At 46.4% G+C, this 17883-nt stretch overlaps 1 protein-coding gene across 2 annotated transcripts; it reads left to right on the top strand.

The window, feature by feature from the left end:
- The first annotated feature begins 698 nt into the window (after positions 1-698).
- LOC125717435 (myosin-11-like) lies at positions 699-17567 on the top strand. 2 transcript variants are annotated; one of them, XM_048990350.1, is made up of 41 exons: positions 699-742; positions 2178-2536; positions 2954-3110; positions 4391-4418; positions 5162-5261; positions 6069-6161; positions 6329-6392; positions 6649-6747; positions 6892-7035; positions 7202-7297; positions 7404-7522; positions 7668-7820; positions 7946-8119; positions 8197-8370; positions 8504-8618; positions 8848-9020; positions 9149-9270; positions 9381-9450; positions 9550-9710; positions 9858-9966; positions 10047-10178; positions 10274-10480; positions 10880-11017; positions 11108-11231; positions 11351-11522; positions 11868-12080; positions 12189-12333; positions 12528-12734; positions 12905-13009; positions 13142-13294; positions 13640-13888; positions 13968-14180; positions 14308-14520; positions 14731-14892; positions 14996-15124; positions 15220-15308; positions 15382-15505; positions 15585-15793; positions 16208-16316; positions 16403-16575; positions 16840-17567. In XM_048990350.1, the coding sequence occupies exons 2-41, from the start codon at positions 2189-2191 to the stop codon at positions 16952-16954; spliced, it is 5880 nt and encodes a 1959-aa protein (XP_048846307.1). In that variant the 5' UTR covers positions 699-742; positions 2178-2188; the 3' UTR covers positions 16955-17567. The 2 variants fall into 2 exon arrangements, with proteins under 2 accessions (XP_048846307.1, XP_048846308.1); XM_048990351.1 differs by having other exon boundaries at positions 10274-10351.
- Positions 17568-17883: the final 316 nt, after the last annotated feature.

Consider the following 17883-nt stretch of genomic DNA (forward strand, 5'->3'; position numbering starts at 1 on the left):
CTAAAAATACTAATATTTGAGATACATGCCAATCCCAATTCCCCCCCGCCCACCCCCCTGCAATGTCCCCAGGGGGTAAAGGGGCATTCAGAGACACATGCATATTCCTGCATGATCGCAGGAGATCCATTAATATAAAAACTACAGTAATGAATTAATTACTCAGCACATAGTCTAAGGCAGGGGTCACCAGCCTTTTTGAAACTGAGAGCTACTTCACGGGTACTGAGCCATACGAAGGGCTACCAGTTTGAAACGCCCTCCTAAACTTATCTAAGCTTCATGTATAATAAACGTTTTAAATGTTTTTTTTTTTTTAGATATTGTCATTTTCAAGTCTATATAAATGCAAATGTGATTAAAGAAGAATAGCAACAGGATAAAATAAAATTTTAGACGCTGCTCACTGGTGAGTTGTGCTATTTTTAGAACAGGTCCGCGGGCGACTCATGTGGTCCTTGGGGGCGTCCTGGTGCCCGCGGGCACCATGTTGGTGACCCCTGGTCTAAGGTATGGCAGCTGACAGTAGAGTAGATGGAAATGTCCCTTAATTCTCAAGTCATTCTTTAAGGTGCTGCCAGGCATGCATAAGGGCATTTTACAGTGGCGCAAAAGGGTGGGCACTGGAGAGGAAGGTCCGAGGCGTGGTGAGATATGGGTATTTAACCGCCGACTGGACTGCGAAGTGCTGCTGATCTGCAGAGGTGAAATCGACGCATCGGCAACCAAACTCAGCGCCCCAGTGAGTATTTACACAGAACGAACAGGAGTGTCACTCTCAGTTTCTGCAGACAAGCTGGGCAGATCCATTTGAAAGAAGCTTTTCTTTGATTGTACATTAGCCTCCAAAATTAATTAGGCAGAGTTTTTCATTATTCATTATTATTATTATGGTAAAATTAATGTGATTTCTAATGGGAAGTCAAAGTCAAAGCAAACTTTATTGTTATCGCAGCCATATATAAGTATACAGAGAGACGAAATTGTAGGGCTCATTATTATGTGTGCAAAAATGAGAGTAAAAATGAAATAGAAAGAAAAATTAAGGAACATAAGACATTGTGCAAGGCCATATGGGTCAGTGCAAAACTAAGACAAGTGCTAAGCGATATGCATATTGATGCATATTGATGGATATTGATGCATATTGATGCATATTGATGCAATGTATTGCATTTTTGCAGTATAGGTACAGAAATATATTCTATATTTATATAGAGGTATATAAATAAATAGAACAGTATGAGGTGGTAGAGAATATAGCAGCATGATTCTCAGTATTTGAACAGCGTATATATTGGTTTATTTATTGGGTCATGGCTGTTCAATAAGACGTGTAAACAGTGGCAGGTCAGAATGTTTCATCGGAAAAATAGTAAATGTTTTAAGTGGCTAAAGTGGTTTTAAGGACTGACTGGTCCTTCTCGACTGTTCAGATAGACGGGGGTCATCGAGAATCTGTCCAAAGAGCCTGACCCTGAGGCAGTTGCTCTGCCCAGTGGGTTCAGATGAAAGGGTTCGACCATAAATGTGAAATGTTCTGGAATGTTCTGAATCCTCGGGGAGGCTTAACCACGCTCAGGGCTTTTTATAACCCCCAACACTGGAATCAGGCTACTTTGAGAAAATGGCTTCCTTGCCCTCTACTGCCGTGGTGTCCCGAATGCTACTGAACACACAGAATGGTGTCTCTCTCTATCCACTTGGCGCTTGTTCGCTTATCTGAGTGTTTTTAATAAGATCTTCAGGTAAATTTGGAGGATATCCGCGTATGTGATGGAGTCGCCGGGATATTTGCTAAAAGAGCGACGCGGAGTGCCAGGGACAAATAGAACCCTTCCAGTCACCTGAGTATAGGGAGGAGACAGGTGGTTATGAGGTTCTAACCCCAAGATACACCAGTAAAAGAGAACGTTATTTTGTCACCTATTGCTGACTATGCCTGTACACTGAAAAGCTTGAAAATCTGTTGGAAATTGTTATGTTTTGTTACAACCAAAAACAGTAAAGACTAGGGATTAAAAAAATAATAATAATTGACTGATACGATATAAACTCCTGGGCAAAAAAATGGGCAAAATCCAAATTGCACAACATTAAGCTGTGGCCCATCATTTTTTTGCCAAGGAATGTATAATATGCTATTGTTTGATGTGATACGTCTGCAAACATTCCAGCACATCTAAGGATGGCTAAGCAGCTTAGCAGCATCTCGACCAAGGATGAGAGCTTCCTCCATCTGGCCCGAGACTCGGCGAGCAGCCCCATGGCCCAGGCCGACTGGGCCGCCCGGAAGCTGGTGTGGGTCCCGTCGGAGCGGCTCGGGTTCGAGGCGGCCAGCGTGAAGGAGGAGCGTGGCGATGAATTGCTGGTGGAACTGGAGGATGGTGGACAGGTGGCGCTGTGCAAGGACGACATCCAGAAGATGAACCCGCCCAAGTTCAGCAGGGTGGAGGACATGGCGGAGCTGACGTACCTGAACGAGGCGGCGGTCCTGCACAACCTGAGGGAGAGGTACTTCTCCGGGCTGATCTACGTGAGTGTGACACCGCCGTCTCGTGAACACAGTTGGATGCACAATCCTCCAAGCTCAGGGCGTCAGATTAGTTACCACAAACGTCACTTTGAGACCCCTGTGTCCTCACAGATGTAAATAAGAAATGAAATAAATAGCTAATGAGTAGCTTTTGAAGACTGTAGCTGGCTAGTAGAACGTGCTGCTTCAGCATCTCCTAAATCATGAAGGCAGCTGAACGCATCTTTGCCGTTGGCTTCACCATGGCTGATTATTTCAGCAGGTAAAATTGTCACGTGTCTCACTTCCAAGTACTCACTTCTCCCCGTAACTTATCCAAGGTGACGTTATCCCCCAAGTCCCACTGCTGTCTCTGAAACGTGCATGAGTGTGTGAACCAGTGACCCCCCCCTCCCGGTGCGCTGTGCTCTCCCGCAGACGTACTCAGGCCTGTTCTGCGTGGTGGTGAATCCCTACAAGATGCTGCCCATCTACTCGGGGCAGATCGTGGAGATGTACAAAGGGAAGAAGCGGCACGAGGTGCCTCCTCACATCTACGCCGTCACCGACAGCGCATACCGCAGCATGATGCAGGGTGAGTGGGCCGCCTGGATGCCCCCCGACCTCAGAAAAGGTGCAGTGCACATTTAGGGGATGAATCTGCTCACTGCCCAGGCAGAGACCCAGGACTGCCAACTTCAGTCAGCTGACTGGTGTGAGATTGTCAATTCGAGACTAGTCTGCACGCATATTCACATGTATGTAACGGTTTTATTACTTAGTAAATAGCCTGTATGGATTGCAAACTACCCAATGCTTTTGACGTAGCTAATTTTAGGGTTTATAATAGAATAATATAGATTTGGTGCAAGATTTCACGCCAGATTCAGGAGAATTCACAGCCCTGGAGATCATTTCCATGAAACCAGCTAAGTTAACGAGATAATGTAAATCAGGGTTATGCTTTAGGTTAAAAAAAAAATGAAAACGCTCTGTCCATCTAAAGCAGTGCTCTGATGAGAGCCGCAACGCCGAGTCAGGCTGGGTTCCCGCTCGGTGCCGTAGATGTCCGGCTAACTGTATAGATCTCCAGTGGATCCAGTGAATGGAGGAGACATGGAGAGGGATTATGGGTTTTCCTCACTGGAATACGCATACGGATGCTTCTTCTCTGCCGCAGTCGATTCCTCTCTGTAAGGCCCATTTAATGAAACACGACACCCTCTGTGTCAGGCATCGCGCCGGATACCAGCCCCCCCACCGCGCACCAGCAGCATCAGAAATGTGTGATCGCACGTTTGTCTCGTGATGCGTGTCGCGTAGACACATTTTCACCCGCTCTTTCACAAACCAGAAAAAGAGAAGTACTATTTTTGCCCTGCTCTGGGAACAGCTGACATCGTGTCTTTAATGGCGCAGTTTGCCAGTGCACCACTGGGCTGTACAATCATCTTCGATTGGGTTTGGGGCAGGAATGGTGAACACTGCCTCTAGATGCTCCTACAGGCTGCAGCCGGTCGGCCTCTGAATGACGCGAAATCCTCTCCAAAGGCACAATTAGTCCTGCCGAAATAATCCTCCTTCCAATAACCTTCATTGGACACAGTATCCCCGGGTTCCATTTCATTACCCACGGAAGCCGTCTTTTTCCTGAGGGAATCCGTTTTCCACTTTAAAAAAATAAACTTTGTTTTTAAACAGCATTAAGTTCCCTGGGGAGACAGAGCTGCCTGTTCTCTGAGATAGAATTGCCCCCCCTTTCCTGCCCCCTGGTGGTCCACTATAGGCTTTATCTCGTCCTGCTCATCAGAATCTCATTCCCTGAGATAGAAATAATGTCTAATTCGTGCCCATCTGTTTGCTTATCCCCTACAGAACGGCAGGATCAGTCCATCCTCTGCACGTGAGTACAGACAACCACCGGCACTCATTTCTCAGGCACTGGCGAGCACTGGTCTGACAGTACCGGCATGTGATGGTTGTAAGCTGAATCTTAATTCTGATTCCAGTGCATTCCTCCACCTTTCCACGTTACATCTGTAGCCCTGCAGTGGAGATGGGCTGTAAAGCGGTTGTTATGTGTAGGAGAATATTCACTAGTAAATTACAACCCATGCACTGGAATCGGGTAAAGATTCAGCTTACAACCATCACATGCTGGTACTGTCAGGTCGGTGCTCGACATTACAAGACATCTAGGTGGCGTCTCCCCGTTTGTGACAGTTCAGGAAGACTTATTTGTTTTCAAGTAAATGTTCAGGTTATTGTTAATATAGTTCAGTCTTCACTATCTGCACCTAACACAAACTCTGTGGTGGAGCTCCTGCCTGACGTAAAAGCCCACTGTGTGCCGGCCGACCCGCAGAACCAGGACGGAGGGAGCAGCAGCTTTAGAGGATTCGACCAATGGCAGCGAGGCTCGGGGATCTATAAATCAACTGAGCCGTGCATGGAGGCGGGGGATGGATTTCCCATGATCCTCCCGGGCAGTTTTATAAACTTCTCGTTAAAAAGAGAATATTTAGCAATCGAGGAATGTTCCTGTAATTGCCTAGTCAGAGTATTCCAGGTTAAGTAGGGAGCTGGTTTCTGAATAATTACATCAGCACCCTACCCCCCCAATTGATTCGTTTCACCCTCCCACAGAGGCGAGTCTGGTGCCGGGAAAACCGAGAACACGAAAAAAGTCATCCAGTATCTCGCTATGATGGCCTCGACGAGCAAGGGCAGGAAGGAGTCCTCCGCCGTGAGTGTCTGCTACCACAGCTGCCCTAGCTCCTGTGGGGATTCATAAACAGAGAATCACATGACAGGACAAACTATTTACTCCTCAAACATCCTTATAGCCTCAGGGATTCTGACAAGTGTAACAGAATTTACTAACATAACTTGCTTTGGTGGACTGTGCGGAGCAAATCTTATTTTAATAATTAACTTACATTTTATGGTTAAATTACATCTCAGCCACACCCATTTTCTGAACATTTTGGCTAAACTGGGGTCAAAAATGAAAAACAAAATAAAACAGTATCGTGGATGAACAGATATTGTTCAGTTTGAATATTAAATGCAATTTTTGAATATTAAATGACATTTTTGTGGGACAGAACACAAACGTCATCTCTTCTGAAGGTGAGAGCTCACCCAGTAGTGCGTGGTGGTAGCTGTTCAGTGTTTGACACTCGGGTTTGGGGTCTTTGGGTCCAGTGGGGTCTGTTCATTCCTTTTGAGCTGTGATACATCACTATTTGGGTCGTTACCAAAACCCAAATTCTGCATAGGAGGGATCTATGTATGTATGTAGGTATGTATGTATGGACAGACGGACGGATAGATAAATGGATGGATGGATGGATGGATGGATGGATGGATGGATGGATGGGCAGGTGGATGGATATTTTCAAGCCCTGCTTTAGTTGTTCACTAGTGTCAAATGTGTCTTTATTAATGATTTCGATTTCTTTTTCTTTATCTGAGAATAAGTCTTCACGTTCCCTGTTCTTATGATGTCATTTTTTGACACTAAATAACATTTGCATTTCGGTTCCATTAGGGGGAGCTAGAGAAACAACTCTTGCAAGCCAACCCCATCCTGGAGGCTTTCGGAAATGCTAAAACTGTCAAGAATGACAATTCCTCCCGATTCGTAAGTAAACACTCATATAAGTTTGAATGCCGTTTATCTTACAGTTGAATATGTTTTCATTCCAAAGGTTCTCCTAGGTACGTGTTTTAATGCACTGTCAAGATTAGCCTATCATGCAGCAGCTGAATGATGTTAAGTGGTATCTTCTCATGCTCTCTCTTCGATAGGGCAAATTCATCCGCATCAACTTTGACGTGACAGGACACATAGTTGGAGCCAACATTGATACCTGTATCCTTGCACAGATATTAAGCAAGAGGTCAAAAGCTGAGATAAATCATCTGTCTTAATTTCTTGACCCACTTCTTGAGTGTTACATGATTTCTTATTAAAATCAAAAGAGTTACTTCTGGTGTTTTTGGTAAGCTGATGGAATCCTCTGCTTCTCTACTGCTCACCAAAGAAGCCTTTGTAAGAAGTGACACGGACACAAACCAGGATTACCGCACTGTCCACAAATGTTTCCTCAGCTCTTCAACCACCACAGACCTTCTGGAAAAATCCCGCTGTATCCGGCAATCTGAAACTGAGAGATCCTTTCACATCTTCTACTATTTAGTGGCTGGGGCCAAAGACAGGATGCGAGGTATAGATTTCTTAATCTCATACTGGTGTCCTGTTGATTATATAGCTGAGATCTTTCATTCTGAACCTGAGAGTCAAGGTGAAATCAGCCCAATTCTGTATAGGATACTTGTTAACCATGAAAGACTTTTGTTGCATCATGCAGAGGAGCTGCTGCTGGAGAACTTCAGCGATTATCGCTTCCTGAAGGCAGGACACATACAAATCCCGGGCCAGCAGGATGACGAGCTGTTCCCTGAAACTCTAGGAGCCATGGACATCATGGGGTTCACTGAGGAGGAGAAGATAGGTGAGCTTTCCTTGCTCTCACCTCTATCTATGCCCTGGATCACCTCCCTTCATGGGATGTCCCAAGACACAGATGATTCTCCCTTAAGTTCATTCTCTGGAGAGAGTAGCTTCAGGGACCAATCCTGATTAGCGACTTGTGTTGGCCACCTGTCTGTCCACTTTAGAGATCCTGAAGGTGGTGTCCACCGTCCTGCAGCTGGGAAACATTGAGTTCAAGAATGAGAGGAACCAGGAACAGGCCACCATGCCCGACAATACAGGTGACAAAGGGGGCTTATATTTATCGACAGTGCACAAGGCTTGTGGGCGAAGTCGTTTCCTTTGAACTGGTCTATCTTTCTACATTTAATATCCTGAACCTTGCAGTGGCCCAGAAGGTGTGTCACCTGCAGGGCATCAATGTGACGGATTTCACACGGGCCGTTCTCACCCCACGCATCAAAGTGGGCCGAGAACTGGTCCAGAAGACCCAGACTAAAGAACAGGTACAAACCGATTCAAGTCCTTCATCAAATGACATTTTTATGCATGTATGTAGTAGACAGTTATATTTAGTTATCATAGTTATCATACTTTTGTTATTCACATTTCTGTACTAAACACTAGATATTCTCTGCCTCATTCTTCCAGGCCAATTTTTCAGTTGAGGCTTTAGCTAAGGCGACGTATGAACGCCTGTTTCTCTGGATTCTGACTCGTGTCAACAAGACACTGGACAAAACCCAGCGTCAGGGGGCCACATTCTTGGGAATCTTGGACATAGCAGGTTTTGAGATCTTCAAGGTGAGAGCTTTCCTGGTGCCAGTCAGGAGAGGCCAGGATGCAGCACCGTAACCACAAGAGGCCATGAAGCCTTACGTTGGTTTTTGTTAAAGGTACAATATGTTCATAGCTGTGATGTCCCACAGGATAACTCCTTTGAGCAGCTGTGCATTAACTACACCAATGAAAAACTACAGCAGCTCTTCAACCACACCATGTTCATTATGGAGCAGGAGGAGTACAAGAAAGAGGGCATCGAATGGAGCTTCATTGACTTTGGCCTGGACCTACAGCCTTGTATTGACCTCATTGAGAAGCCGGTATGCCTTGTTGGTCTCCTTCTCTGTTCTAACTATGCCATTTTCAGGGTAATGTTTAACACAGATCCCTCTTTCAGAGCAACCTGCCAGGCATCCTAGCCCTCCTGGATGAGGAGTGCCTGTTTCCGAAAGCCACGGACATTTCCTTCGTGGAGAAGCTCATGAACACTCAAGGAAACCACTGCAAGTTTGCCAAGCCCAAGCAACTGAAGTCCAAGACGGAGTTCTCCGTGCTTCATTATGCCGGCAAGGTGGGGAGGATGCTGGCTTTCTGATGGAAATACCAGAATCTGCCCCATTTTCCCAGATCGGGATCCATTGTCTTTGTACATTATCATACTTCAATTTTTATTAAGTAGCGCATTTATTGGGACTGTTTTGCAGGTAGACTACAATGCTGCTTCATGGCTGACTAAAAACATGGACCCACTCAATGACAATGTAGCACAGCTCCTTGCCAACTCCTCCAGTAAATTTGTGCAGGATCTCTGGAAAGACGGTAACCTCCTGAACTAAGGCCATTATTGTCATCAATCATCTTGTTATGGGCTTTATTATTTTTTGACTGCATTTTGTGTCATCATGTTTTCCATCCGTCCATCCATCTCCTAGCTTCTTCTCTTGGACAGGGTCTGGTGATGCTACTAGGAGAAGCTCTTGGACTTTGTCCTTCCTCAGTGTAAACTATTCGCAAATCATGAGCCTCCTATTTCACCCTTGTCTTACAGTGGATCATATTGTAAAACTCGAGCAAAAGGGGCCCGGATCCTCCAAAGCCAAGAAGGGCATGTTCCGCACTGTGGGCCAACTCTACAAAGAGTCCCTCACCAAGCTTATGACCACGCTGCACAACACACAACCCAACTTTGTGCGCTGCATCATACCCAACCACAAGAAGAGGGTAAGTTCCCGCACTCAGGGTTTCCCTTGGCAGCCATTTGTGGTGTGAGGTGACACAGTGCAGTGTAGACTTAATTATCTCTGTCTCTCTTGGCTTTTCATTTTAATTCCCTTCTTCGATGTCTTCAGGCAGGGATGATAGATGCCCACCTAGTTCTGGATCAGCTACGGTGCAATGGCGTGCTGGAGGGGATCCGGATTTGCCGGCAGGGATTCCCCAATCGCATCATCTTCCAAGAGTTCCGCCAGCGGTTGGTCTTATGTTATTGGCCCAGAAGTGGATCCTCCTGATGTTCACATTCAATGTAGCATAATTGATGCAGGTCAAAATGCATGACACACTATTTAAATCTCCACACAGTTATGAAATCTTGGCCGCTAGTGCTATTCCCAAGGGCTTTATGGACAGCAAGCAGGCATGTTGCCTTATGGTAAGTCATAACCATGTTCTCCTGAAGTCTGCTTGCGCCATGACACCGGTGTCTTTAGAAGAACGCTTCCACGTGACTATCCTCAACTTCCTTGTTCAGCTCAAGCACCTGGATATGGACCTGAACTTGTACCGAATTGGCCTGAGCAAGATATTCTTCCGTACTGGTGTCCTTGCCCAGCTGGAGGAGGAGAGGGACACTAAAGTCACCATCATCATTGTCGCCTTTCAATCCTTGGCCCGAGGCTTACTGGCCAGAAAGTGAGATAATTTCTCCAATTACCACTAGGGGGAGCATGTCCTGCAGTGATTCAGGATTACTACAGAGAAGTTCCCTTCATGACTTCCCAGACACTCTAGGATGCTGTACTTTCCCATGCATTTGTATTCCTTTTTCCCCCTCTTCAGGGCTTTTGTTAAGAGGCAACAGCAGATGACAGCCATGAAGGTAATCCAGAGAAACTGTGCTTCCTACCTTAAGCTGCACAACTGGCAGTGGTGGAAGCTCTTTACTAAGGTGACTAAATGATTTTACGTACCATTACTTATTTATTTAGCCTTAGAGCTTTATCTTAACTGAGCGATCTGTATTCTCAGGTAAAGCCACTCTTGCAAGTGACTCGGCAAGAAGAAGAGATGATTCAGAAGGAGGCAGAACTCCAAAAGGCACAAGATCTGGCACATAGAACAGAGGCAGAACTGACAGAGATCACCCTGAAGCACTCACAGGTATGGGGACCGAGCAGTCATCTGACAAGCTTGCCTCAGGGGTGGAGTCGAAGTCGACAGGGCACTCAGGACTGCTCTCTTCCTGGGTTGCATAGCTGCTGGAGGAGAGGAATCAGCTGCAGGAGCAGCTGCAGGTCGAGACAGAGCTGTACATGGAGGCCGAGGAGATGCGTGTACGTCTCGCTGCCAGGAAGCAGGAGTTGGAGGAGCTCGTGCATGAGATGGAGGCACGGGTAGAAGAGGAGGAAGAGCGGAGTCAGGCCATAGAGTTGGAGAAAAAGAACTTGCTGCAGCAAATCCAGGTTTCACATCTCTTCAGTAAAGGCGATGATACACAAGGCAACTTCTTCTGCAATGTTGCCAGGCAACCGCCAGCCAGGTCAGACAAAAGGCAACTCATCTGGGTCTGGATGGTCACAAAAAGTTGCCCACTGCTGATCAAAGATTTTCAAATTGAAATATGTTGCCCAATATCAACGGGAAAGTGCCGAAGCAACACTGTTCAGCAACAAGGCTCAAAAGTTGCCCTGAGTATCATCCCCCAAAAATGCTTGTTTTCTGGAGGCAGAATTACACAGTCAATATTAGATTGCACTGTCTGTCTTTGAAGAAAGATGGCTATTGCAAGACAGACCTGACCTTCAGAACCATAGAACTAACCATCCATTGGTAGCAAAATGATGCTGACATGCTCTGCTCAGGAGCGGGAGAGGCAACTGGAGGGAGGAGAAGATGTCCGTCAAAAACTCCACCTGGAGAAGGTCACACTGGAAAGCAAGATGAAGAAGCAGGAGGATGACATCCTGGCTTTGGAGGACCAGAATAACAAATTGCTCAAGGTGAATGCAGTTTCCGTGTAACTGGAGGAAAGTGTAGTGTGCTGCATATCACAAAGGCTCAAGTCAGTTAAATTTTGATGACTATTTTAGGAGCGGAAGCTCATGGAAGAAAGACTCTCCGACTTTAGCATCAACCTGACAGAGGAAGAAGAGAAATCCAAAAACCTTACCAAGCTGAAGGCCAAACTTGAATCCATGATCTCTGAAGTAGAGGGTACATTTGCAAAACTTCAATGTGTTTCATTTTTTACCTTTAGGAAGTTCTAGGATTGAATATTAGAAACACATGTAATTTGATATGTGATTGTTGAGGAACATCTGTAATCCTTGTAGTGCGTTTGCAAAAGGAGGAGAAGAGTCGACAGAACCTGGATAAAGCTAAGAGGAAGCTGGAAGCCGACTACGCTGACCTTCAGGAGCAGATGGCTGACCTGCAGGCTCAGATCACAGAGCTGAAAGCCCAGCTGGCCAAGAAGGAGCAGGAGCTGGAAACCATCGTGGCACGGTGTGCCCTTTGGCCTGTCATTCCAAGCGGATGTTTTGTGGTCTTCTCCTTAAAAGTGTCCCCGAGTACAGTTAGACATTCATGTGCATTAGACATCCAGCACCCTGATAGTACAGTAGCTTTATTAAATCCACCAATGCTTGTTGCAGATGTTGCACTTATGAACTGCAGTTGAAGGCCCAATAGCTGAAGGCCCAGGTCCAGAAAGTAACAAAGATTTTTTTTTCAGCTAACCAGTTGAGTACTTAGTGATGGTGACTTTTTGTACTCAGCTGGCTAGTTGAAACAAAATTTTGGTCTGGATTTTTACTTTCTGGATTTGAACAGTTCACCTCTGCCCTACAGCCTAGATGAGGAGACTCTCCAGAAGAACAACATGATGAAGAGGATCCGAGAACTGGAGGGGAAGGTGTCAGAACTACAGGAGGACTTGGAGACAGAACGGACCGCTCGCACCAAGGCTGAGAAGGCCAAGCATGACCTGGGAGAGGAACTGGAGGCGCTGCGCTCGGAGTTGGAGGACACCCTGGACAACACTGCTACACAACAAGACCTCCGGTTACTACATGTCCCATAACCTAATCTGCTCTGACAAAGAACAATGAAATACGGTAATAGATGGGAATAGGTCAAGTCTTGTAAATATAGCAATGTATCCTCATCCAGGGCAAAACGGGAACAGGAGGTAACTCAGCTCAAGAAAGCCATGGAAGAAGAAGGCCGAACACATGAGGCTCAGGTACAAGAGATGAGGAAGAAGCACACCCAGGTGATGGAGGACCTTACCGAGCAGCTGGAGCAGTCTAAACGGGTACGGACATTCATTTAAGAAACCATTTAGGTTCAGGTTTATTAGCTGCAGTGAAATTCAGGAACTATATAGATATAACAATGCTTGAAGAATTGTTCAAAGTTATTTGCATTACATTGATTATGCAAAGTAAGTAGATGATGGGAAACTAAATGTGTAGCAAGGCTTCAAGCTCATTGATGATCCCAATGCAGGCAAAGGCTACTTTGGACAAGGCGAAGCAGTCATTGGAGCAGGAGTCTGCAGAGCTAAGTGCAGCCGTCCAATCACTAACCGAGGCAAAGCAGGAAGCCGAGCAAAAGCGAAAGAAGGTTGAGGCCCAGTTGGCTGAGCTGCAGGCTCGCTTCAGTGACAGTGAGAGGCAGAAGGGAGAGCTGGGGGAACAGCTTTCCAGAGTTATGGTAAGTGAACCCTCTGGCTCCACCCATACTGCCTCTGCCCCTGAGACATCATGTGTAATTCATTTAGACCAGATATTGATAAGATCAGTAACAACCATCATGATTAGCATCATGATTAGCATGATTGTAGAGAAGTCTCCATTGAGCCAGTTTCTGTCCAATTCTTATAGATGGAACAAGAAAGTGCGACAAAACTCCTCAATGAAGCTGAAAGCAAGAATATCAAGCTGACCAAAGAGGTTTCCAGCCTGGCATCCCAGCTCCAGGACACACAGGTGTTTAATTTGCGTACATGCTTGCCAGGCTGCTGGTATTTCCTCTTTGTTCCCTCTTAAAATACCACCTTTGCACCTGAGAACCTTTTAACACATTTTAGCATCTTTAACATTATCTCCACTTTACTCCAGGAACTTCTTGCAGAAGAGACACGGCAGAAGTTGAGTGCCCACACACGGCTACGTCAGGCTGAGGAGGACTGCAACGGACTGCAGGAGCAACTCGAAGAGGAGACTGAGGCTAAGAGGAACGCAGAGAGACAGGCATCTTCTCTCAACGTGCAGGTGAGGCCTTGTTTTGGGGTTATAGTTGGTACAAAGGAAGAGTCAGGTTGAGCCTTGGATGATTAAGTGTAAGTCTGGTGATCCCGGTAAAGAAGAAACACTTTAGGCTATCTTAGGCTAAAGCCTTGGGCTCTGGCAAACATCTGGGTCCCACTCTACCTTGGGAAAAATGTAACATTTAGTTAAATTGGTTACATCTGCGTGCCCATGTTGATGTCAGCTTTGGAGCCCCCCGCCTACAGAAGTCAATTGGCCCCTGAGTGCTCCTCTGGTTTCTTTGATCTCCTCTGCTTTCCATTTGCTTACCTTTGCTATAAATGAGGCTTTTCCTTCCTGCGTCCCCAGCTGTCAGATGCTAAGAAGAAGATCGATGAGTTTGCCAGCAATGTGGAAGTTCTACAAGAGAGTAAGAAACGGCTGCAACGAGAGCTGGAGGCAGCAACTACTCAGATTGAAGAGAAGACCACAGCACATGAAAAGCTGGAAAAGACCAAAAGCCGCCTGCAGCAGGAGCTGGAGGACCTCACGGTGGATTTGGACAACCAGAGACAAATGGTGTCCAACCTAGAGAAGAAGCAGAAAAAGTTCGACCAGGTAGGTCCAGATTTTTCTGAGTGTAGCTGTTTTGCCGTCTCTCTGTCACTATCACTCTCACCCTCCCTGTACCTTTCAGGTGCTCGCTGACGAGAAGAGCATCTCCAGCAAATATGCAGAGGAGCGTGACCATGCTGAGGCAGAGGTCAGGGATAAGGAAAGCAAAGTGCTGACACTGACTCAGGCCCTGGAGGAATCTCGAGACACTCAGGAGGAGCTGAAGAGGACAAACAAGGCACTGCGTTCAGAGCTGGAGGCGCTGATCAGTTCTAAGGATGACGTAGGAAAGAATGTGAGTCATGCTTCTACCGCTAAGGAAGCTATTTGGATCTCTATGCACATAATAAAAGGTATTTGGTGAATTACTATTCATTGCATTATTTTGAAGAAATCTGGATTAAATGCTTCCTGTCCTGTAGCTGCATGACCTTGCGAAGTCAAAATGCAACTTGGAGGATTTGGTGGAAGAGATGAAGACTCAGCTGGAGGAGCTAGAGGATGAGCTGCAGGCGGCCGAAGATGACAAACTCAGGCTGCAGGTCAACATGCAGGCCATGAAGGCTCAGTTCCAGCGTGACCTACAGGGCAAGAATGAGATGGGAGAGGAGAAGAGGAAGCAGCTGGTCAAACAGGTGTTGAGATGGTCTCCCGTCAGCTATATTGAGTGAGGAGCTCTTGGCTGTACTGGCCATTGATGACAACACTAAGGCTAACATCAATATGGCAATCATTGGTGTATCATTTTCATCCAAAATAACAGTACATCAGATGACTATTAGGTCCCTTTTGGGAGCTAAACCTGTAAGATTATGGGCATAAATTCTCATCTGTGACCTCTATAGGTACGTGAGCTGGAGACAGAATTGGATGATGAGCGCAAGCAGAGAGCCTTTGCATCTGCTGCAAAGAAGAAGCTGGAGGGAGATCTGAAGGACATGGAGGCCCAAACTGAGATGTCGAACAAAAGCCGAGATGAAGCCACCAAACAGTTGCGAAAGATCCAGGTCAGAACCGTAGAATCGTATAAACATGATCACTCAATAAAGAATATGTATGATATTTTGGCATCTTCATTTGTGGCTGGCTGACTCATTTCATGTCTTGCAGACCCAGATGAAGGACATCCAGAGGGAGCTGGAAGACACCCTGACTGCTCGGGAAGAATTACTGGCCACTGCTAAGGAATCTGAGAGGAAGGCCAAGAACATGGAAGCAGGCATAATGCAGATGCAGGAGGTATCAAGCCACACAAGGGTGCTTATGATCTCTCAGGTTAACATAATATTAGCTTAGAGGTTTTGATGATTCTGTGTGTGTTCATGATGCATCAGGAGCTGGCAAGAGCGGAAAAAGCTCGTAAGCAGGCTGAGACTGAGAGGAATGAGCTCTCAGCAGAACTGGCCAGGAGCACCTCTGAAAAGTAAGTCAGAGACATGCTTGATGTCTAATCTATGGAAGCTGGCCAGAAGGTAACCATACATGTTCCGGAACAGGTCTATGCTGTCTGATGAAAAGAGGCATCTGGAAACAGTGATCGCTGAGTTGGAGGACAATTTGGAGGAAGAACAGGCCAACACAGAGACCTTGAACGACAAGCTGAGGAAGAGCATGCAGCAAGTAAGAACGGATCAATCCAGAAGCTCGTCTCTTTTCCACATGTTTCACAACCACCTGTATGCTTCCCTTCATTCTCAAGGCAGAGCAGCTGAACAATGAGCTTCAGGAAGCACGGGCCGCCACCCAGAGGAACAAGAGCACGCAGCAGACGCTGGAAAGGCACAACAAAGAACTGAAGGCCAAGCTGGAGGACATGGAGTGCCAGTCCAAAACCAGGGTCAAGAGCTCCGTCGGTGCCCTTGAAGCTAGGGTTCAAGAGCTAGAGGATCTGCTGGAGCAGGAGAACAGGTGAGAAGGGGCCCCCGTCCGCCTTGGTACTATAACAGTTTACAGATTACAGTAACATACATATATTAAAAATAGGGTTTAATGAAATGCCAGGATCCAGAGCTTCACATTTGATTGAAGTAAGTACAATTATATTTATAAAGCATGTTTAAATCAACGGTTTGCCAAAGTGCTGTACAAAAAGTACAACCAAACAAAGACAAAATCGCATGATAATGCTGCCAGCCAAACGATGATTCCGTTGGAGTGAGAAAGGAGTAATTGGTAATTGATGAAGGGGACCTGATGTTAACCAGAAGGTTGTCCCAGAGTGCAAATATTGATAAGGTGCGGTCACCTGTCAGCTTTAGTCGAGCTCGTGGTATTTAACTTGGTTATGCTTTTTGGTATCCTCGCTGGTGCTCCCCTGTTCAGGGAGAAGCAGGCCACTGCCAAGATAATGCGTCAAAAGGATAAGAAGCTGAAAGACCTACTTCTCCAGATTGAGGACGAGCGCAAGCAAGCAGAACAGCATAAAGACCAGGTAGGGGGCCTGCATCACTGGCCTAGCATAGGAGTTATGGCGCGGAAGTAGCGGGGTGCCTGTCACATGTCACGCTGGTGCCACAGGCGGACAAAGCCACGGCTCGGGTGAGGCAGCTCAAGCAGCAGTTGGAGGATGTGGAGGAGGAGTCCCAGCGGGCCGCCGCGGCACGCAGGAAGCTGCAGAGGGAGCTAGACGAGGCCTCGGAAGCCAAGGACACCATGAGCCGGGAAGTCAACACCCTCAAGAGCAGACTCAGGTGGGCGAGTGCAGCCACGTCATGTGGCGTCCCGGCAGCTCGTTCAGCCCTCTCTATCTCCTCTTTCAGTCCTCCTCATGCAATGCTTGGATGTCCAGGATTGCTGGTATGTGTCTCTGAGTTGCTGTTATCCCATCGACTTCTATAGGCGAGCTGCTTTCCAACCTCTGCCCCTATCGTCTCTTTCTCCATCCTCCTAAGTGCTCCTCACCCAAACACCTCAACATCTGCTCTCTGTTTCCTCACTGACATTGGTTTTCTCAGGCAGGGGACCGATGCCTCCTTCGGCTCTTTTCGGCGCTCTGGGTCCAGGAGGGTGGGCGGCGGTGCTGGCAAGGCTGTTCTAGAAGAGCAGGACACCAAGGCAGGCGAGAAGTGAGGCCCATCCACACAGCAGCCACATCTACAGCAGCCAGGCTCTTTCCCTTCCAGTCCTCTTTAAGCCTTAATAGATTCTTCTGATTGGATGTTCTAGCTGTTTTCTTCTAACCTGCTACAATTCCTTCATTGTTTGTATTACCGCCTCCCCCACATATTATCCATTATGTCCTGAAATGCGTTAACGTTCAGGTTGCAAGAGTGACAGATTAAACGCTTAAAATGAATCTTTCATGTGCTGTAGGGTCTTTTGATTCCTGGTTCTGAAAGTCAGTGTTTTTCAGTTTCCTGCAAAAAAGTTTTTTTTTTTTGATTGATAGATTTATTCAGTTTTATATATTGTTGCTAACCAAATTTGCTGCTTGTGTCCCTGTATTGATTCAAACAACAGTGTTTATGGAACTGCATTTTGGTTTGTAATTCTGAAGCAGTGTCTCCCAGACCGGTCCTTGGGGACCCACAGACAGTCCATATATTTCCTCCTACTGGGAGCTGAGAGGGAGCAAAAACCGTGGACCGTCTGTGCATCCCCAAGGACCAGATTAGGAGACACTGCTCTAAAGCACAATCTGAATTTCAAGGGGCATTTTCACATCAAAAGTGTTTTTAATGCACACTGACATGTACTGTAGTTACATGGTACACAGCCTTTCCTTATGTGGCTGAGAAGGAGCATATAAAAACCAATCTAAACTGGGGGGGGGGGGCAGCTGTGATGTAGGAAATAAATGGGCAAAAAGTATGGAAAAAATCTGTTTGGGCAATCTGTGAAGAAATCTCAAATTTATTCCTGTTTCTGGTCTTATAGTGCTGATCTGCTAATGCGAAAGCACACCTCCATTCTGAGTCACTGAATGTCAGTAGCTGTCCAAGGACTTGTGCTTCTCTAGACATTTCCTAGACGTCGAGCTCAGGTGAATAATGGAAATC

The sequence above is a fragment of the Brienomyrus brachyistius genome, chromosome 22 (assembly GCF_023856365.1).
Source record: "Brienomyrus brachyistius isolate T26 chromosome 22, BBRACH_0.4, whole genome shotgun sequence".
Taxonomy (NCBI): domain Eukaryota; kingdom Metazoa; phylum Chordata; class Actinopteri; order Osteoglossiformes; family Mormyridae; genus Brienomyrus; species Brienomyrus brachyistius.